The following is a 21,625-nucleotide window of genomic DNA, read 5'->3' as shown; positions in this document are numbered from 1 at the left end:
TCGTCTCTTATCCCCTCGTTGCGTAGATAGTTGGGCATCGAGCCGAGATCGGACATGGAACATCGAAAGCATTGGGCATTGGGCATCGAGCATCGGGCATCGAGCATCGAGCATCGAGTAGCGTGGATAGTCGAGAGTAACGAACGCGACCCCCGCTCGTTTCCGATCGGTTAAAAGTTCTCGCACGACTCGCGACTACTGTCTCTCTCGTCTCTCTCTCGGTCCGATTATCGCTCGACACGCGCGTCCTAGCTTCTACCAGTGGGGAGGCGCCACGCTAGAAAGCAAAACTCGGGAACATCGTTGTCTCGTAATCGCGATCGTTTCACCGAGAAAAGTATCGAAGATCGTAGTTTGTTCGCGGTAAGAGGCGTCGCGACGCTATTGACCGCGACGCGTCGCGTCGCGTCGCGGCTTTCTTTTATTATCCGCTAGTAGTAACAGTATAAGAATGGACGAATCTGGCATCGACATGGGTTTCGATCTGGCAGCTATTACCGCTGATTTGGAACATCGCGAAGCGGATCTCTGCGATCGTCTATGTCAGGAGAAACAGAATGGAATAATTGGTATCGATGAATCAGATTGCGGTAATAAACAAGACAATGGGCATAGAAACAACCACGACGATTGGGAACAAGCTCTATCTTTTCTCTCGACACCACTGCAAGACATCATGTACTACGAATTAAAAAGTCGAGCGCCGAATATCGACAGGTACGTTGCTTCGAACTTATGATCACGATACACGAGCACGGTTATACGGGTCAAGGTTCAAATTGTTTCTTAATCCGAACAGTTCCACGATATCAATTCACCGTTTGCAACTTCTTGAAGTTACATTCTTTACTCGTCTCCGTCATCTGTGCGCTCGTTTCTTGCTTCGGCTCGAGTCGGCTCGGTTCGTCGTACATCGAGTCGACTCGGTTTCGATTCGGCTTGGTTCGTCTGTCTACCGCCGCTCTCGCACTTTCGATCTTAATTTCGATCTTGGAAGAAAAATCTCTCGATTCTGGAATAATCCGTACCTCTGACGTTCCGTAGGATTTAAATCTCTATTGCCAAAACATTTACAAAAGTTTCATTCCGTGGAAAATTGGTTCGTGCGACATATGGGCACGTGTCGATGTTGAAAATAATACGTGTTCGTCGATCAAATCATCTTCCGAAATAATTCGCTACAAACCTAAAAATCCCAAAAGAAACGCCTTAGGTGGTGGTTGGATAATTTAATTGCCGCGTTTTGCATTCTTCAAATCGGCGATGTTGATATCTAGTTGATAGTTGGTGTTTAGGCGACGAACGAGGTTTGGCGCGGATACGCGAATGCGCGACAGTGGCGAGATGCGCGAGCGAAATCGAAAGGGTGGAAAAGAGATAAGAGTAACGGATCCAGGTTTAGAGCAACGATCGTTGGTTTTTTCATAGCTAACAGCGTGGTGGTCGTCGACGATGTTGAAGATAACAAAATAAGACATCTGGCTTAGTAGCGTCGCGGCTCGTCGCGTCGGCTAGTTTGGCCGTAAAGCGTCTTCACCTCCTTCGGAGGACATGCAAGAAATATCCGAGACAGTGCGGCAAATCGTCGAATTCGAGGATTTAGTGTCGCGATTGAATCGAATAAACGACGTTGGACGTCCGTTGACCAATAACCGTTCCGTTATCGAAGGAAGAATCGGGACCACAATTACACTACCAACAACAACTATAACGGCTACGTTAACGAGAACAACGACGACAAAGTCGTTGTCCAATTGGACGAGTAATACTGACTCGTTGCTAGGTCCGCGTTATGTAGCTCCGGGATCAGTGCCTGAATTTGAATCGGAATCGGTATCAAAATTGGGTACGGTGCCTGTGCCGGCGTCGGCGCCAACGTCGACGTCGGCATCGGTAGAGTTTGCGAGCAAACAGCAATCACCATCGTTTAGCTCAATTCCATTGTCGTTATCGTCGTCCGCGCATTCGGACATCGAATCTGCCGTAAAATCCGCCGTTGATCGAGCGTTCAATTTCTCGTCTACCTTGGATCGTCAACGGAAAGACGGGAAGGTTGGACAACGTGATCAAGAGCAACGCGTGCGCGTGAACATCGGTATCGACGAGGATTTGCGCATGATCCTCGAAATGGATCCGTCGATCGTTGACGGAACGCCGACGTCGTCTCCGTTGCACGGCAATTCTCGGAACAACGGTCACGTTGCGTTTGCCCGACCATTACGATCTACTCGCCCACAAGGCTGGTACAGAACTGTTAAAAACGGTTCGAGTTTCATTCAACGCTTTGCATCTTTTCATTTCTTATCATATCCGTATTCAACCTGATTTTTCAATTACGTTACGTCCTTTCGTTTTTTTCAGCTACTCTCCTGCCCAGTTACCGTTACGCCTTCTACTCCCACTCTCTCATTCCGTCTCTATCTCGCTCCCGCTCTTGCTCGTCTGTTCATTACTATCTATCTATCTATCTATCTATCTATCTATCTATCTATCTATCTGTCTATCTATCTAAATCTTTTATTCGTTCTGGCTTTTGCTTGTTCAACCTTGCTCGCCAAATAGCGAGATCTTCCTCGTAAGATCGTTCTTCTCGCCGAACATGTGTGTCCATTTCCGTTTACCGCTACGTCTACATTCTTCTCGACTGTAAACATTGCATCTAAATATAAATGCGTCCTTGGTTCTTACACGTAGATGTGTTTCGTGAACCTGGCGGCGTACCGCAAGTATCGTGCACACGAGTCTCGTCGTTACCTTGCGTCTGTGCCCTTCGTCTCCTGTTTTTCAATTTTTTTCCTGTTTTTCAATTTGGTTTTAAACACGCAGAAGATTCGATCGCTCTATCCTGTCACAGACGAAGGAAAATAATGTTCCTTTCTCAAAAGGAAGTCCGACAGTGGCTATAGCGACTCGATATCGCTGGCCGGTAAATCGTAAATTTTGTTTTACATGTGCGCAATTCGTTGCGTTATATATTTTACACGTTACGTTACGTTTATCCCTCCTTGTTTCTTTTTCGAAATTTGTTCACTGTCACCAAACGATAGATACATATCTCTGTCGAGTCGTTTTCGATCGTTTCTCAATATATGCGTTCAGTAGACTGCGGATTTTTATGTAAATTCATACTTTTATAAGCTAAAGAAAGGTAATATAAAAGTTTACCTTAGAAATTCTATACATCATTCACCATTTCAATTTCTCACGAGTGTATAAATATATTCGAAAAGAAGAATAACGTTCGTCGGTATTTTCCCTCTATGGTAAAGGCTAGATGAATAGAAATGAAAATAATTGATTGCCAACGCGACAAAAGCGAGATAGAGAGGAAAGGCACAAAAGCGCAAGAACAACTTACAATTAGAGAGAGAGAGAGAGAGAGGGGGGGAGGGGCGAGAAAGAGAAGCAACGAATAGATATAGAGCAACTCGGTTAGTTTTCGCCGAAGATGATTACGTAACGCAGTTGCGACAAACATGCGAAATGAACGGGATCCCGATCGCTTCGAGACAGAAAGCAGCGACAGAACCGCGTTGTGCTTTCAATGTATTGTTCGGAAGAGAAGATCGCCACTCGGAGGACAAGAATCGCATCTCGATCCAAATTGCACAATATCTCTATTTTGGTTTTCTTATGGCTATAATTTGGCAGTGTTCCCAAACCAGGAATACCTTTTAGGCGACTGGTACCACCTCCTCTTGATAAACCGTCGATTCGCCATGCGATTTCTGCGCGTCTATTTTTTGCATAGAACTCTGCTCTGTAAATGGGCATAGATTTCTACACCTTTGCCATTTACCGATCCTCGTATCAATTATAATAATCTATACGCAAGCATCGGATCAACCGAACTGGTCTCTTTACTTTTGTTCGGATATTATAAATATTAGCAGGAACATGATCGCGCCAAGTTACGGAAATAACGGCAAAAGAAAATCGTTTTGACGCTGTGTCGTAGATTTTGATGTTAATGAACCACGCCTTGATTCTTGATACGCGCGTTCTTTGATTTTTTACATTTCGACGGTTGTATCGCGCGCATGTTGCTGCAATTTGCGCGTACACAGGCGCCATCGTTTCAAATATTTCCATATTTCGTTCTTCGCTTTAGTCGAGGATAATAGAATAGATGCGTGGAGCAAACTACGAAACGATCGAACGATCATGGGATAGAGAAGGTACTGCTCCCTCGACATTTCCTCGGCATTTTCCTCTCGCTCCTACGAAAAAGAAAAAAAAAATTGATTAGTCGTCGCTGCTAGTAACGAAGTTAAAAACGAGTAGCTGGTTCTAACAAAGATTCGTTAATCGTGTCCAACGTATAAGCGGCTCGTACATCAGCTTGGAGAAGGAAACTAAAATTTGATGCATAAAATCGATTCGTTTCCGATGGCTTTCAGTCCACCGACGTTTAAAACTGCGACGCCCACATCGCGTACGCAACTGAAGCTCCAGCTGATGCGAGAGCAGCTGCAGGAGCAAGAGAGGCGAGAGGCTGAATTCCGTCAGAACTTGCAGCAACAGAGACCAACTACCGCCCCTCCTAGACCCGTACCCACTACTACGCTGTCGACTATCGGGGTAGATGTACCACCGCAAGTCTTACAGGTATGTATGTATGTATTCTTCTTATCATTTCTCTTATCTTCTTATCATTGACTTCAATTCTACCCTCGCCCTTCGTCTACTTTATTTCGACGTTGTGTACGAGATGCAGTTTATTTTTATACGACGTATCGTCCCGTCAATACTCTTTTTCTCTTTTCTTTTATATTTGTTACGCGCTCGTGTACGCTTGAACGCGACAATGCAACGTGTGTGCAAACACGTGTTTCAGAAAAACAGATGATTCAAACTTTTAACGTTTTCACAGCGTAGCACAATTCAAGCCGGAAGGAGGGGAAGAAACATAAAATACCGTCTTTTTCTTAGCTAAAGACACGATAAAGACAGACGAACTAATACGATTCCGGTGCACTTTCCAAGTAATAGCGTAAGAAACCTACGGCGTTCGACCTTATTGCATATTTCTTCAAGCTTTAGCCAACACTGCCGATAAGACCAGAAATAGAATAGAAACACGTGTCACTTGGTAACAATCACCGAAACTGATAGTCGTTTCTTCGAATAGAAACAAACGCGAAATGTGGTTTAAAGAAAGAGAAAGAGGGTCGATAGATTAAACGAGACGCGCCACTTTTTGTTCACAGGTACGAACGCTATTGGAAAATCCGACGCGTTATCACGTTGTTCAGAAGCAGAAGAATCAAGTGCGACAGTATCTTCACGAGTCGTTTCGCGGCAATGGTACCACCGGGGACGAAAGCGTTCTCGGAAGAAATTCAGTGGAAGCCGTGCCGACGTCTGCGCCGATGGTTGTCCAGAGCGCACCACCGGGACCAACCGTACACCATCCAAAGCCACAGCATCCTCACCTGGCCTCGTACCCACATGGTCCCACGGTATTGTCGCACGTTAATCCGCTTGCGGCCAGTCCAGATCCTGCGACTGGTGCCATGTCACCAGGACTTTCCAGTGTCGCAACCAGCAACTCCGAGGTAATTTAATACGTCTACCTGTTGCCTATCGATTTATCATTGTCATCAAATTCGTGCTCTCAATTCGTCCAACAAAGGATTATTTGAGCCAGCTAATTCGAATTGCTACTAAAATGTACTGTTATCTGAAAAGACAAAAGTCATTTTGCTTACGATTCAATTTTCAATCTTCTTACGATTGTTTAGCTCGACTCGAATAATCTTGTTTTACTCTAGGAAAGCTCAGTTCGTACAAGGTATCGGTAAACGGTAATAGAAATACACGAAATTTAGGAAAATTGGAGCAGAGACGAACCGCAAAGAATCTATCGATGCCACAGGCGTCCATCATGCGTATGAGCAAGTACGTGTACATAAGAGTGTAACAGAATTTTGGCTTTTTAAAGTGAAAACAAAACCGTAGAACGTACTTTCACCTGTTTCGTTCGCTGAACGTAACAACGATTAAACGGCTGGAAATCATAGTTACGATCATACTTGGCAGCTTGAAGGTCGAACCGATCGATCGATCGATCGTTCGCTCGCTCACTTTCTTTTCCTTTGTTATTCGTGCGGCATCGAAAGTCTCGCGGAAACTATAATGCTTTTTATTAGTTGCTCGACGATGACACGTGTCATATCACCGCGAGGATAACTGGTTCATTTGCAGTTGATTCTTTTTTATAAGATGCGTAAATGTTATTTATTGCCTTATTTTTTATTTATTACATCGACAATTTTCTTGTCGGAAATTCTTTTCATTTAACGTTTTATCGAGGCTCTTAAAAACGAATAACACGAGGAACGAACTACTACGAGTATTTAGTACTACGTCAGAAACGGATTACGTTACACGTATCTCCGTTAAAACGAACAAAGAACGTAAACGCGGCTCTCTTCGTAATTTGCTGTTAATTTTATCAGTCGAAGCCTGTTACATTGCTATTTTTTAGCTATGCTCACGAGGTCGTTGCATGCGATATTTTTCGATCCCGCAACACAACTGGGTTAACGGAGAATACCTAAGGCGCGTCGTACGGTCAGTGCGAGAGTAGAATACATAATAGTACTGGACGATAGGAGAAATTGGTCGCGACACAACTTCAACAACTGTCGTAAAATTATTTAAGCAAAGAACGTATCGAGTGCGAGTTGGTGAGGAGATAGGAAGAATCTAAAAAAAAAAAAAAAAAACGACGCATAAAGAAGCGAATACCTCCGGGGCGAAAACCAAAACTTAAAATGTCGTTCACGAGATATTGGCGACGAGCTAGAACTAGAAATTTTGTTATCGCAGGCAATTCGCGTAGCCAGGAAAATATTTACAAATACTCTCCGCGACTCGCGAAAGGCTGAGACGATGAACGGATAAATGACAAAGGATGGAAGAACGAAAGGGATCAAGCGAATATCCTACTTCGAAGCCTCGTTTTCATTGGTCAAGTTTGAATTCCAACGAGTCGAAGCGGTTGACTGGACCAATGAGCGTAGAGATTCGAAAGAATATTGCATTCGAATCTGATAAATACCAAGTTCACGCTAGTCAAGCTGTTTCGAGTTACTGGAATCCAAGGCGTTTGGATTCGATTTAACTGGACTAATTTGAACGAGGCTTAAATGGCGAATGATAGAAATGAAAATGCGCGACTGCCATGTGGCCGTAGTGCCGTGGCTGTAGCCTAATAGTAGGGGATAATGGGTAGAAGCGGTAACTTAACGATAGCCGATAGCGCAGCGGGCGTGGGGCATGGCGGTGCTCGTGGCGCGTGGCGGGCATTCGAGCAGCAGCGAGTAGTAGCGAGCAGTAGCGAGCAGTAGCGAGCAGTACCGAAACGAGCCGATCGACGGTGGAGGTTCGGGTTCGCGCGAGAGCAAACCTTCGTGGAGCGTCGTTTACCTCGACGGTGGTTCGATGTTTGTTTCGCGAAGCGATCTTCCGTGTCGTCTCGTTTCTTCGATTTGTCAGAGCGATCGACGTTTTCACGACGGGCCAACAAGGGGTGAGAGAAGAAGGAAGAGAAAAGATCTTCCCGCCACAGATTATTCCACGCGGAAATTTTCCACGCGATCAACGCGTCCATCGTGTGGCAACACCCGGTAACGATGTTTCACGACGAGGAGTACCGCGATCGATGAATCGTCGAACGATCTCTCTCTGGTTAAGAACAACGTCGGCGCGATATTCCTTTCGCATCCGCTTTAAGCCGACGACCAGCACGTAACTTGTCATCCATCGATACGGTAAAAACGATTTTCTGGCTACGACAGATCCGATTTAGAACCGAAGCAGAAGGATAGAGTTCGGACGCTGATCATTTTTAAGTTTATCGCTGCCAATTCGAACCGATAACGACTCTTTTCGACGATAGATCGTTCTAAAGCGTGACGTATACGTATATTTCAACTCGACGTACTATCGACTAATATCGAGTTATCTTCGCGTATACTACACCTGTTCGTCACTCGTCATCTATCATCCGCTGCCTGTTCCCAACTCTCCCGCCGTTCCCGTTTAACTCGGAATCCCACTTCACTTCGCCGAGATCGTGAGATACGTTATTGGGTAACCGCAACCTTGAGGTACGCTTAATCGTAGGTAGCCGAGTCGCGACGGAGTGGCGGTACGAGGAGAAAACGCAAGGTTGCTACGAAACAACGTCGTCGCATCGGCAAAACCTTCGAGTCCAAGCCCCAGTCCGAAAAATGCACTCGTTCTTCGATCGGTTATCCGCATTCGTATTCGCTTTCGCGCTCGTTCTAGCACCGTTACTTTGACACGTATTCTTCGCACAAGAAGAATCGTTTGTCCTCTTGAATGCCAATCCACCCCGTTATCAAGGTTGTAGCTACAATTATATTCGAGTATCCTTCGCGACCGCGACCGATTAACCGACGTTTACTTTCTTTTTCTCCTACTCGTATTCGTTCTTGTTCTCGTTCGCGAGTACTGTTGTCTCGGTGTTTCGATTATCGCGCGCGTGTACGTTTCGAGTGCCAGCCACCGAACGGGTAAATACGATTATTCATGAGGAGAGCGACAATCAGTTTTACGACAAAATTTCCCGGAAATGGATGGACGAAGCGGAGAGTAGTTAGCGGAACACGCAACGTTTATCAGGAGTTACGATCGGCGTCGAGGATCTTCCTTTTGCAAAGAAGAAGACAGACGGAGGTCGGCGAAGAAGCAGGAAAGGAAAGAGAACAAGAAGGACGATGACGTCGAAAGTGGTGGCAATGACGTTGACGACGATAGTGATGATGCTAACGACGACGATAACGACGATGACGACGACGTTGAATCTCATCTGAGATCGCGAGGAAATAATTTCCATCGTCGGCTTCGCTTCAAGATAGTTTTAACGGTTGGGATGATTACCGTACCGTATATACGCTTCTTTAATATTCAGCGGAGAAGCGAATTTTACTGAATTACCAATCTTCTTTGCGTTTGTGAGTTCGAACCCACGCGGCCCCACGCCACCATCGCGCGCTACTAGCCACGTGCGTGAACGCGTACTACACGTGCGCACATGTCTCTAGTACTTGACCGCACGAATATACGGTTCTTGTTACTTTTTCGTTCATCGGATCCATTTCAAGCAACGACAACATGCCAGTGTTCAATATAATAACCCGAAGGTGTAAGGTGAGTCTCATTCGATTCGTTAAACTATTACCAACGAAACGATTCAAGATACGTTCGTTCACTGATTTTGCTCGTATTTTACGCGCATCTCGACACGCTTCGTTTTCGTTAATTGCATCTAGTTACTCGTGTTATCGCGTTATCACGCTATCGCGTTATTACGTTATCAGCGCTGCATTTCACAACGCAAACGAGTAGACGAACGGATGAGACGTTGAACGGATCGAAGCGAAGGGCAAGACGATGCAAGATGAATTTGAGGAAAATTTAATAAGTTTACGCCTTGTTTGATCGATTCGTATTTGCGAACTAATCAACTGTCAAAGATCGATATCGATTAAGTCGGTGTAATCGGCGCTTATCGCGTCCTTTATCGTTTTAACAAAAGACTATCGTAAGTGTAACATCTAAAAAATTCACGAGTGGCGATGGATTGTTTACGTATCCTCAATCTTTTGTATTTCGCATTTTCTGCATATACGTATACCTATACGTATATATTTTTATAGATATATATATATATATAGGATATAGCAGCGATCGATGTCGTTCGCGTAATCATCAACTGGTAGATCTTTGGTAACAGCACATCGCGACCTCTCATCTTACGAAACTTCGTTGCTATAATTTGCTATTCTTAATTTTCTTTTACTATTCAACGTATATTCACGGCGAGGATGCGTAAGATAATCGTGATAAGCGTCAGCATTTCCGACCGCTTGGGCGAGCATATAAATCTTTCTCGATCAAGGATTGAAAACGCTTTTCAAGATAACGACAATCGCCTCGATAACAGCTTATCTAGGTAAAAACACCTAAATACTACGAACATTCTGGGCGATGCTAATATTTGTGAGCGATGCCATACTTACGTTTCGTAACGAACAACTTCGTTTATACGAAGTCAGAAACGCGAACACATAACCGATACCAATACGAACAGGCAGACATAGACGGCGGATCAGCGAGAGGATGCCAGTCGTGATGGAAATGCACATATGTATAACGTGTTAGCATATTTATTACGGAAACCGCCCTCCGACCATTTTGGTTTAATCGCTCTCAGCCGATTGCAAGGATAGCTTCTATTGCAGCTAACGAGTAGTCTGTGAATTTTTATGCGTTTATGGGAAATTCGAAGTCGTTAAAACGTACAGAGATATATAACACATAAATATATAAAACAAATTGTATAAAATATTTGAAGCAAAATATCGACTATAATATTTTAGAGTTCTAGTTAAATTCTATTTGTTTAATTAGGTTGGTAAAAATAGGAATTTGCAAAAATATTCGCAGTCTACTAAGGCGTATAGTATTTTCAACGAACGTACGAACGAAAAAGAACGTTGTGTATCCAATACAATGCTAACGTCGTTTTTCACTTGCGTAGCGAAAGATATAACACGATATGACGAAACGAGATGAAACATTAGAACGTAAGACCAGACACGACTTCAACTATGATAATTGTTTTATCCGATGTGACATAAACAATAGCGATTTCGATCATTTTTTCCAACTGTGCTTCTCCGACTATCTCTAATTACTGATATCTTTGATATTATCGCATAATCTTGCAGTTAGATTATCGGTAGCTGAAACATAAATGAAATTCCAACGATCAACTAGGTTCCCTTTATTAAGGCGCTTACTTGGTTCCCTTTATCAATCGACTTCGTTCTTTTCATTCTTTCTTATCTCTTGACCTTTTCATATTTTTATCTGTTCGATCGCTTTCTCTCGTACAACTTAAATGTATACTTTGGCTCTGCCTTTTGCCACCGTTGTCTTTCTGACACAACACGTTCTATCGGCACGTTCTTCCACGGACAGACATCGGTTATTGTTGTTACGTAATATTTACGTAACTTACACGTACGCAACTTGAATAGCCATAAGCGCCGTACGCTGAGCACCAATGCTTGCGATCCCAACCCGTTTCATATCGTTTCCTCTGAATTTTCACCATTCTGCCCTCCTTTTTCATAATCGTTCAACTTCTCTATCACATTTCTCTTCTTGCCTTTTTATCGTCTTTATCGTCTTTCTCTTTTCGCTCAACGCTTTCTCTCTCTCTCTCTCTCTCTCTATTTCACTATCGTTTGTTCAAACCTGATCTACCACTGTCCCATTAAAACATTCTTTGACCATCGACAGCAATTGAATCGGCGATCGTCAATGGAGAGAATATCAAGAATTGCGAATAAAGTCCACGAGATTCGATAAAATCGTGGCAGTGTGTACGATATAGGTGTGAGAACGTTCTTCCTGTTATCAAATCTGCTTAACAGGGCAAACTAAGCATGATATAATCAAATTGTTTTTTCAAAAATATCACATCCTCTATGATATTTCTCTCATTCGAAGGTTGGATCAGATACCCGGCGAATGAATCGATAGAGAAAAAACACAAAAAAAGGAAATGTTAGAGAGAAAATGTGATATAACAATTAGCTTTGACAGCGATTTTAACGTGAACTCGTTTGCTGACCCCGCATCGAAGCAAAATCGCATCTACAGTCCTCCTTCCACCGATACATCGATAAAGTATAAATTGAAAAGGCATTCTAAGGCGATTGAAATACGATAGAATCATGTACCCTCTGTTGTGCGTAAAAGTACATATCACGATGGAATTTTTATTTATCGTCCGAGAACGCAGACGATCCGAAAGTTGAGTTTAATCGTTTGGTCATATGAAATTTGTATGATTACAGGCGGAGGATCTTCTGGATGACATCTTGTCGTTCGAAGCCAACTCCCTAGGCGATAATTTAAAAGACAGCCAGTCAGGAAGTCTGTCCAATATTCCAGAATTACAAATCAAGCCCGAACCTCTGTTGCTTACCGATGCCGAGATACACGCGCTTGCCAAAGATCGACAAAAGAAAGATAATCATAATATGAGTAAGTAAATACGATCGACTATTGGCTATACGTATACGGTGACGGTAACCTGTTACTATTAATTATTAGCAGTATGCGAAAAACCATAATACATTCGTATGTCTCTATTTCGGTGCTCGTTGTTCGCTTAAAACAACTGAAACAGTCATTTGAATTGTAAACGAATTAGAGACGGATTGCTCTTCCTGCGATCGTGTAAAATCTGATATATCCACGCCAAATATCCATGGAGCGGAACGTAACCGCTTCGTTTCTGATATTCGTGCTTCTTCAACGAGATAACTCTTTTTGTTGGTTCATACGTAGGCGAATATATAAAGTATACTAACGTAGAATACGATAGGTTGTATAGGCGCGAATAAGAAATCAGCAGAATAACGTGAAACGGCTAGAAATGGCAATTTTATAAAATTAGAGTAGGAGATAATTTTGTCTATTTATTATTAGTAACCGACATGGTTGTCGTTAATCAACACGGCTGCTGTCGATGCTGCTTACCATCTGAACGCCAGCTTTCGCGCGCCGGCACTCGATACGAAAATATGTAAAAATATTTTCAGACGCAACTGCGATATCCTAATTATAATTCATATTATTATTATGATTTTCAGTCGAGAGACGGCGACGGTTCAATATCAACGATAGAATCAAAGAGCTCGGCACTCTCTTGCCTAAAACTAACGACCCGTAAGTACGTTTTTCAATTTCACGACCGTTTACCACGTATCGCTAGCGGTAAGGCAGCAACAAGCAACTCACGCGTAACTCCTTTGTAATTTGTAGAGAAAAAAATGCTCGATAAGATTCGTCAAACACGTTATGTACGAAGAGCGTTGCTCGTCGTGCAAAATATATCGTTCGCAGACGAAAAACGTACGTAGACAATTTTTTGGAAAACAAACTTGTTAGTGAAAACGTAGTTAATATTTTTCGACGTGAAATATTTAATCAATGGGTCGCTTATTCGTCGTCTTTAATCTCTGCTCATTTTTCATTGCCAGTAGGCCGAGTATCTCAAAAATGACGTTTACGTCATTCTTCTTGACATGTTCTCTCGTTTCTTTTCTCAGCTTACGCTTCCTTCGTCATGAGTCGATATTAAACTAAATTAATAAATCTTAAGAATAGATCGATCAGAGAATGGAAAGGTGAAAGAGCAGCGAAAAATGAACGATAATTCTCTCGTTTCTTTTCTCAGCTTACGCTTTCTTCGTCATGAGTCGATATTAAACTTATAAATCTTAAGAATAGATCGATCAGAGAATGGAAAGGTGAAAGAGCAGCGAAAAACGAACGATAATTCGTTCTTGAAACAACTTCTCCAACCTAAATTCGTTCGATTTCGTGTCTCCCTGTATCCTGCGTCTTGCATTGCGTAATAAATTTCCGGAGAACGAAATAGCGAGCGATACTTGGTACGGTCGAGTACCAAAGCATCGCCTCTTTCTAAGATTAGCATCGTACGAAAGAAAGATGTACGGAACTGCGAGTAGACGGTGTTACCGTGTCTCGAGTCTCACCTCGATAACGAAACGAGTCTAAGTACAATGGCAAACATTCTGATACGACCCCGTTTTCCAAAATTCTCTCTCTTTCCCACCGTCGATCGATGTCTCTTGGCTGGCATTACGTATGTATCTTCCGTCTCGTATTGTGTTCGATTTTATCCAGTCGAATTTTACACCACTGTTTTACTTTTCCATCTAACATCGAATGATAAGAAAATATCGAATTGCATTTGTCTAACTTTATCAATGGGATTTTTAAATAAATAGGAATACATCTCGGAGGAATTTTTATTCGTTCGAACGATTTCTTTCCGTGATAGCTTTTAAGGATTGAACGTCTAATCGAATATATCTCACGAGAAAAGAAGACACGACGAATCTTTAATAACGCGACTCGAACAGCGTAACATCGTAATCAACTAATTTTCACTTGTTCCAGATATTATGAAATCGTCCGAGACGTCAGGCCAAACAAGGGAACGATTCTGAAGTCTTCGGTCGAGTACATAAAATTATTGAAAAACGAGTTGACAAGGATGAAACAGAACGAGCTGAGACACAAGCAACTGGAACATCAGAATCGTCGACTCCTTTTACGAGTTCAAGAGTTGGAGTTGCAAGCGAAGGCGCATGGTCTTCCGGTGACTGATTTTAGTTGGGCTTCGACTTCCGGTAGCATGCTGAACACCTTTCCCCGAAACAAGCTAGAACAACGCAAGGTAATTTCTACATATACCGCCGGTCATGACAGAATTAGGACATCCGTTGATATTTAATACAAAATTGGATATCTCCTACTGCTTTTACTTCTTAGTCATTTACAAGCTTATGCGTAAAAAGAAATTCAAATTTTTGTCCGTGGTCCTAATTCGACGGCCCATATTATTCTCTCTTGCTTTTTATCACGAACGTCATTTGTCTTCTCTCAGGAACGAGGTGAATATGTACATATTCTCGATGGTGTGCATCCTCGCGCAACGACGACTGTCACGATATCGCGGCTGCTATGAATTTCGTCAAGGTTATGCCGATCAACACCGATATGTACCGCTGATCGTTTCACGATCCTTGATCCGAATAAACGCTCGCTTCGTTCCCGAGACTGGTTTCATAATTCGCATGTGTTCCGATCAGACTGCCAGCTACGAAATCGCTCGTCTTGCTCTCTGTCTGTCTGTCTGTCTGTCTCTCTCTCTCTCTTTCTCTCTCTCGTTCCATCTCTCTGTTTCCTTTTTTACGAGTGTGCGTGTACAAATAAATAGTTCTATCGTCGATATCACATCCTCTTCTCCCTTGTTACTGGTGTTTCCACCAAGCACCATGTTTCCGTTCGTTCTTCCGTTGTACGCGTATTCTTATTGTCAGTCTGTCTTTTCTTTATTCTGTTTGTCGTTGTAATATTTTACTCTCTTTTTCCCTCTGCATCGCTTCGCTCTTCTTGCTTTACCTCGCGTTTCTTGGATTCACATCGAGCACACGTATTAGACATTCTAATCCTACGTTACAGAACTATCCAATCGCGGAAATGACTTATCTTATCGTGATTTGGAAACATTAGCTATATTTTTACATTCGGTATTCTATTTTTTTTTCTTTTTTGTCTAATTGTATTTTCCTTAAATATCCGCTTGTTGACAACGGAAACGAGTTAATTCGTTAATTCGCCGTAAAAGTCTTAAAAGACTATGAGTCGATTCGTTGTTCGGGCTGTTGTCAGTCTCCCGAGTTTAAGCGAAGGAAAAGATTTTCGAAACGAAAACGGTGAGACCATTCCACGCACGGGAATACAAATATCGAAACGACACATTGGTGAATTGTTGTAGATAAAATCTAGTCGGTATATCAATAAGCGATTTGTCGGTTCTATGAAATGCGAACGTTGATAAGAGCGCAATTTGAATCGCATGTTCAAACAACAAAATAAAGCGAACGTCTCTCGCTGCTGTTCGTTCGCGATTACATCGAACGAAAGTGTTGAATAATATGCACCGTATATACATGTATAATTTATTTCTATCGTTCATTCGCGTGAATTGAAAATATTTCGACACTATATGACGATTAGCTTCGGTTATCGCACTCGAAGATTACAAGGGAAAGACACGATAGGTCGCATTTTCCAACCTTCGCGAGACAACAGTTTTAAAAATCAGAATATTGTCTCGACTAATCTTACATTGTCAAAATTGTCGTTTTATTCGATTTTGGGATTTAGCATGTATGTATTTTTCTACCTTCTTCGTAATTAAAGAATAATATTGTTTTGTATTAAAATTTCGAAGATACCAAAGCTCCGTTTGTCTTAACAACTGTTCCTTTGGCTGGACCTAACAGGGTCTTTCGATTCTTACGAATTTTATATAAAATAATAAACAGAAATGTACTTATCGTTCTTTCTTCGTGTGATCTTCGTTTGTTAATAAATAGAAATAGATCGTCCGTTGTAAAGACACGTTATTTTTGTGTACTAAATAGATTCCAGAATTGGTTACCGAAGACGCAACGAGCTTAAGTATGTCGCAGCTGGAAGATCTGATGGAGGACGATGGAAACGGTCCGATTCATAGCGGCGACCCGATGCTCTCCTCGCCTCATTTACCACCGCTAAGTCCAGCACAGGCTGGCTGTCAACATGCCCTACCAGACGAAGATACCCTTGGTAGTTTGGCACCAACCACACCGAATTCCTCCTCCGATATGGATATTGTCGCGTAATAGGATGCGAGCGTTAATAGCGCTCCGAATAATCAATTTATATATTTTTCGATCGGAAGGACATTCGAATTTTATCGTAACGAGAAAGTAACAAACGCAATATAATCGATACTAAGCGATGCAATAGACGAATAGCGACTCGCGAACGTCGCATCCTTGTGTCTGATTAACAACATACATGTTATGTGTTGTTCTTGTCCTTTTTTTCAACGGCTGGCCGTTACATACATACGTATTATAAATCGTAAGTCTATGTAAAAAGTTACTTAGTATAATCGTATAATAATTCTTGAGAAAATTCACGTACTTTCACTCATTCAAATAGTTCCAAAAGCAAAAAGATTCTCGAACTCGTATTCGTATGGTTGCTTTCGATGGTAACCATCGATCCCTTACAGGTGTCAAATACTTATGGGATATACGTAATGAATAACGGATGCGATCAGCACCGAAGTTCTACGATAAATAAACGCTCGCGCAGGTCGCGAGTTCATTGACGAACAAACAAAGAATTGAAATATACTTTAAAATACTTTTTGGAGTTGTCCAAAGTTGCGAGAAATACTTTGGATGTTCCTTTTAATTTCTAATTTTTTTCCAGTTCGATTACAGTCAGTGTTTCACTGTATTGCATTATGTTGCGTTTCGTCGTATTATTAGGAGCAAAGCATACTGCAATACTCAAACCGGTTCGTTCAAGTGCCTTTTAATTTTTTTGTGTCACTCTCCTTCGCTACCCATTGTCTTAGTTGTTCGTAATGTGCGAAGAGAATCAACTGCGTGTTTCATCATCCAACGATTTCGTTGACCATTTTTAATGATTATTCGTTTCTTCCTATAAAATTTCTCGATTTAAAAAGACATTAGTGAACATACGTTCAGATATAGATATATAATGGCGAGTACGGGCTAATTAAACTTGACACGTAGATCTAAGATGATAATCGATCAATTAGAAAAGAGACGATTCGATAACTCGAAGGAAAACTTGAACAAGTGCTGTAAACAAGATAAGAGGAGGCGATTTATTGAAAGACGAAAACTTACGTAGGAGAAAAGCCTGCGGCAGAATATATATTTTCTAAAGTATTTTGCGTCGGAAACAGCAAATGATTAATGTTACTAGTGAATAATGTATGCTCTTATTCCATGGAGATGTCTCGTGTGCGCGTATAATATTGCTGTTCCCGTCGCTCTGTGATCCTTTTAATATATGTAACTATCGCGTTTTACCTCGTTAATGCGTATTATTCGCTCACTGTTATCCGCGAAAACCGTGCGAGAATCTCGTGATAATTCTTCACGGTGATCGCGCGAAACTACAGAGTATATAAAGAGACGTTACAGAAAAAGTGTTTAATCATTTTTTCACGTTTTGTCTTTTCCTTTTCTTCTTTTTCTTTTGTTCATATATTCCCAATATTCTTCCTAGCATCTTAGCGATGGGCTCAAGTACCTGACAAATTTATGTTAATAATTTAACCAAAATAAGACATACTCTTCGTTTGGTATACAATATTTTACATTTACAATACCTTCCAGTCGTTTCTGCGTAGTAATTTTTACAATATTCATTTTTCCGGGCAAATTTTAAATTGTTTTATAATTCTACCAGTTGCTGAACGAATTGAAAGACCACTAGCCATCTGTTACGTACAAAAATTATGTAAGAGATAGGTCGCATAGGTCGGAAAATTAATTAGATTCTGGCATGATAGATTATTATGTTTAGCATTAAAAGCTATTTTCTGTCTTGCATGGCCTGAATTTTTTTCTATTATTGTAGTACAATTTCATAAGTTTCTAGGATAAAAGGTTATCACAACAGTCTCTTCTTAGTAGCCATGTGTTTCTTATTTCAAGTGACAATTTAAGATAATTATTTTCCGATATGTAACTATATTCTTAGTAGTTTACAAATGTGTCATAATCTCTGTTTTTTTTTCTATACATAACTCCAACTTGTCTTTCTTAGTTATTTTAATATTTCTAAATGGCTTTTCTCTTTTTTTATACATAATTGATTACATAATTTTTATTAAAGGAACCATATATTTTAGTAATAAAAACTTATAACATTACAGAAAGGGTATGTTCCAGTCGGCTCTACTCTACAGACGCAAAGCTCCAACATGATTGAAACTGATACCAGAAAACTATAAAGAATTGAGCTAGCTAAAAAGGAGCATCCATCTCAAATAGGTAATTTTTTACTTCATTTGATACACAGTTAATTTAATGAAAATTCTAAAAATGAAACTTTCATACTAATATCTTATGTATATATTATATTTATTATAGTGCAAATTAAACTCTCGTTCCCCTTGTTTATTAAAATTCTTTCGGTTTTAATCTTTTTCAAGCAAACTGATTAAGATTCAATGCTTTATCGTTGATTCTTATCAATAGTTTGCAATATTAAAAATATGATGGTTTTTGAGATAGTTATGACATTTTGTCATGCTATTATGGGTAATCACCAACACTTAAAAGTTAACGTATACTATATTTATTAAATTTATTTATTTATTGAAAAATACAATATATATAATCATTACAGCTATGACTAAGTATGTAATTAAATTATCTAGGTGTGATTCTTTGAGATTCTCATGGAGTGGTTCAAATGCGTTTCCCCAGTGCAAATAAAATTCTCAGAACCGTCAAAAGTGTGATGGGTCGTGGCCTAGACTTACCAAAAGATTCATATTATTTGATTAAAAAAAATGCAGTCGCCATTAGAAAACGTTTGGAAAGAAACGACGAAGACAAAAACAGCATGTTGATTCTTCTGGAGTCTAGAATCCATCGACTTGCTCGATATTACAAACCCAAGGGAATTCTTCCAGCAAACTGAAAATATGGTGAGAGTTCCATTGCTAGCGTTCATGTCGCTTAATTACTTTTACGAATTTTTGAACAGAATAAAAATTTAAATATAAGACTTGTGTTTTACTAACCAATTCATTCCAAATTCTCTATTTCCATTTATGTATATCCAACCTAAATATAGTTACTACCAATCTGAAATGAAATATTGGTATTTAAATACAAATGAAAAATCTTATTAGCGTAAAGATCACCATGGTATAATATTATTTATAATAAGTAATGAAACACTAATCGTCTATTATTAAAAAGTTAAGGTCTTGAAGCCAAGATATTGAACTTCCCTTAAAATTGGGAATTCAAAAAGAATATCAAGGCGCAAATATAAAACAAAAATTACTACACGTCCCTAACGAACGAATTCACGATTGTTCGAATTGACGCGACGATTGATGGACGCCAATTTTTGTTGATCATATTTACGGCTTGTCGTGCTTTTAATTTTAAAGACGGTATCGTAATAAAATAATATCATAACATCGTGCAGCTAACAAACGACAGTTTGAATCTCAATGTGATTTGTAGGATAGTCTAAAACGTTTGCGATTTGAATATCGCGTTCACTTTTCGACTTCGCGCGGTCCTTACATCGACTTCTGCGCAGGCGTGCTGCAGTTTTCATCGGTGAGCGGGATCGCCCGAAAACGGCCGAATGTTGACGATCGGAAGCGCGCGTGAATACGCGATCGCTTAAAATCTTGCTTGTACCATATTTGAATCACAGTTGGTTGTTATTTCCCTTATCAAGAATAGAAGATATAAAATTATTAGGCAATAAAGATGCAAGAATTCACTGAAATTCGTTAACTGGAAACTCAAAGTATCGATAAAGTTTATGGTATGCTTTTCTTTAATACGACTCTATCTATGTACACGAAGGTAAAAATTACTCTCGAACCGTATTGTACAAGTTAGTACTATCTATTCGTAAAATATATATATCCCGCATACGTAGTATTGTATCTCTGTTATTAATTACAATTTTTATTATATAGCATATTAAGAAGAATGGAGTAGAGTATGCGTATGTAAGAAGTTATAAAGAATACTTAACTTTGCATTTTATTTGATTTTTATCACATTTAGTAAGAAACGATGCGAAACGTAAGTTGCATAATAAATGCATTATGAGGTATCGATGGAAATCGTTGTCGTAATTATGACTTCACCGTCTCATGGATGGATGATCATGTAATGGCTTCAGTTTTTAGTTTAGTCGTTGTCGATGCCGGTATTATACCAAATGCAGTACTGACATCGACAACGAATAGTAAGTAGGAAGTGCTCGTATCAATTAATCTCCTCTCTTTTTCACAAGTCAGACATATATGGTAGAACTCCGTTTATGTAAAATTGCCAAACCAAAGATAATATATTGGTATAATCGACAGTATAATCGGAGTTTAGGTAACAAGAATCCTCTGATTATCCCCACAACCAATGATTTTTCGTTTACGTAATAACGATTCACGTTCAAGTAAGCGAATCCGATCAACGATAGTTTATTTAATCAGGCATCAACTACGATTTCGTTGCAGCAAATGAAGTTCGTACAAACGAAGTACTATTTTGCGATAATAGAAAGATGTATGTATCTTCGAGCAATTTGGACTTGCGGTGAACTATTTCGATAGTCTATCGAGAGAAAAAAGTCAACTGGTTTACGTTATAAACTATCTTGCGTCGTAAAAAGAGTCACAAATTCGGAGTGCCCCGAAATAAAACTCAGCTCGACATATCGTAGAAAATAGATAGCGGTACGGAGAAAAGCAGTGGATTAAGTAGGAAGAAATGCAGAGAGTTTTAACACGCACGATGACAATACCCGTGATTATCGTTATCAGCTAGTGATCACGATGTTCAGCCGGTGTTTGTGAAATGTGAACGCCGATCACGCATTGGTCGTGAGAACTTTGAAAGTTGCTTATTTCGTACTTGTCACGTGCACAGAACGTGGAGATCAACATCGAATCAACACGCGAGTTCCTATCTCCAACCAATCGTGCGTCAAACTTTCGTCTCACCTCTTAAGGCTCGTGGCAACTTGGAAATCGTGATTGGCTAATCTGCATCCCTCTTCGTTTTGCTGTCATTGTTTTTGACACACGGCACTCGTGAGATTATGCGCGAGCACATCGATCTCATGCTCGTTACATTTCCCGATCTTGCGTCGGATATGTCGCTGCAAGGTGAGATTAGCGATAAAACTAGCAAAAAATGAAAGAAGAAGAAAAGGAAACGGATACCGGCATATAATGTAATATCGGGATTTTTATCGCAGACAAAATCTTTCTCCTCTTTCCTCTTCTTGTCTTTTTCTTTTCTCGATCGTGTCTGTTCCTCTCGCTTTGCGTTTTTTTCTTTGCCTTTTCACTTTACGACGATTGAAAATTCGCTACTCGATATCGGCAATCGTTAAA

The 21,625-nt window shown here is 40.6% G+C and overlaps 1 protein-coding gene and 1 pseudogene across 5 annotated transcripts; both read left to right on the top strand.

Moving 5' to 3' along the window:
• The first annotated feature begins 90 nt into the window (after nucleotides 1-90).
• LOC117237760 (microphthalmia-associated transcription factor) lies at nucleotides 91-17,669 on the top strand. Of its 5 annotated transcripts, none has more exons than XM_033502067.1 (8): nucleotides 1,310-2,243; nucleotides 4,401-4,608; nucleotides 5,211-5,558; nucleotides 11,904-12,093; nucleotides 12,705-12,780; nucleotides 14,041-14,320; nucleotides 14,531-14,622; nucleotides 16,077-16,213. In XM_033502067.1, exons 1-7 carry the CDS (start codon nucleotides 1,552-1,554, stop codon nucleotides 14,609-14,611), a joined length of 1,875 nt encoding a protein of 624 aa, XP_033357958.1. In that variant the 5' UTR covers nucleotides 1,310-1,551; the 3' UTR covers nucleotides 14,612-14,622; nucleotides 16,077-16,213. The 5 variants fall into 5 exon arrangements, 4 of the variants coding, with proteins under 4 accessions (XP_033357959.1, XP_033357958.1, XP_033357957.1 ...); XM_033502066.1 differs by having other exon boundaries at nucleotides 1,312-2,243; nucleotides 14,531-14,537; nucleotides 16,077-17,669; XM_033502068.1 differs by lacking the exons at nucleotides 1,310-2,243; nucleotides 14,531-14,622 and adding an exon at nucleotides 91-717 and having other exon boundaries at nucleotides 16,077-17,668.
• On the top strand, nucleotides 17,254-20,839 carry LOC117237740 (annotated as a pseudogene).
• The last annotated feature ends 786 nt before the right edge of the window (nucleotides 20,840-21,625 follow it).

The sequence above is a fragment of the Bombus vosnesenskii genome, unplaced genomic scaffold (genome assembly GCF_011952255.1).
Source record: "Bombus vosnesenskii isolate JDL3184/JDL3185 unplaced genomic scaffold, Bvos_JDL3184-5_v1.1 scf7180000013398, whole genome shotgun sequence".
Classification (NCBI taxonomy): domain Eukaryota; kingdom Metazoa; phylum Arthropoda; class Insecta; order Hymenoptera; family Apidae; genus Bombus; species Bombus vosnesenskii.
The sequence above is the reverse complement of the archived record's forward strand: the minus strand, read 5'-3'. Positions and strand labels throughout refer to the sequence as shown.

Excerpts from the sequence above, each read along its gene's own strand:
- LOC117237760 (XM_033502065.1), top strand. The coding sequence starts at position 1,552 with ATGCAAGAAATATCCGAGACAGTGCGGCAAATCGTCGAATTCGAGGAT. Across the intron at positions 2,244-4,400 it reads TCTACTCGCCCACAAGGCTG|TCCACCGACGTTTAAAACTG; the intron begins GTACAGAACTGT and ends GATGGCTTTCAG. Across the intron at positions 12,781-14,040 it reads TTGCCTAAAACTAACGACCC|ATATTATGAAATCGTCCGAG; the intron begins GTAAGTACGTTT and ends CACTTGTTCCAG.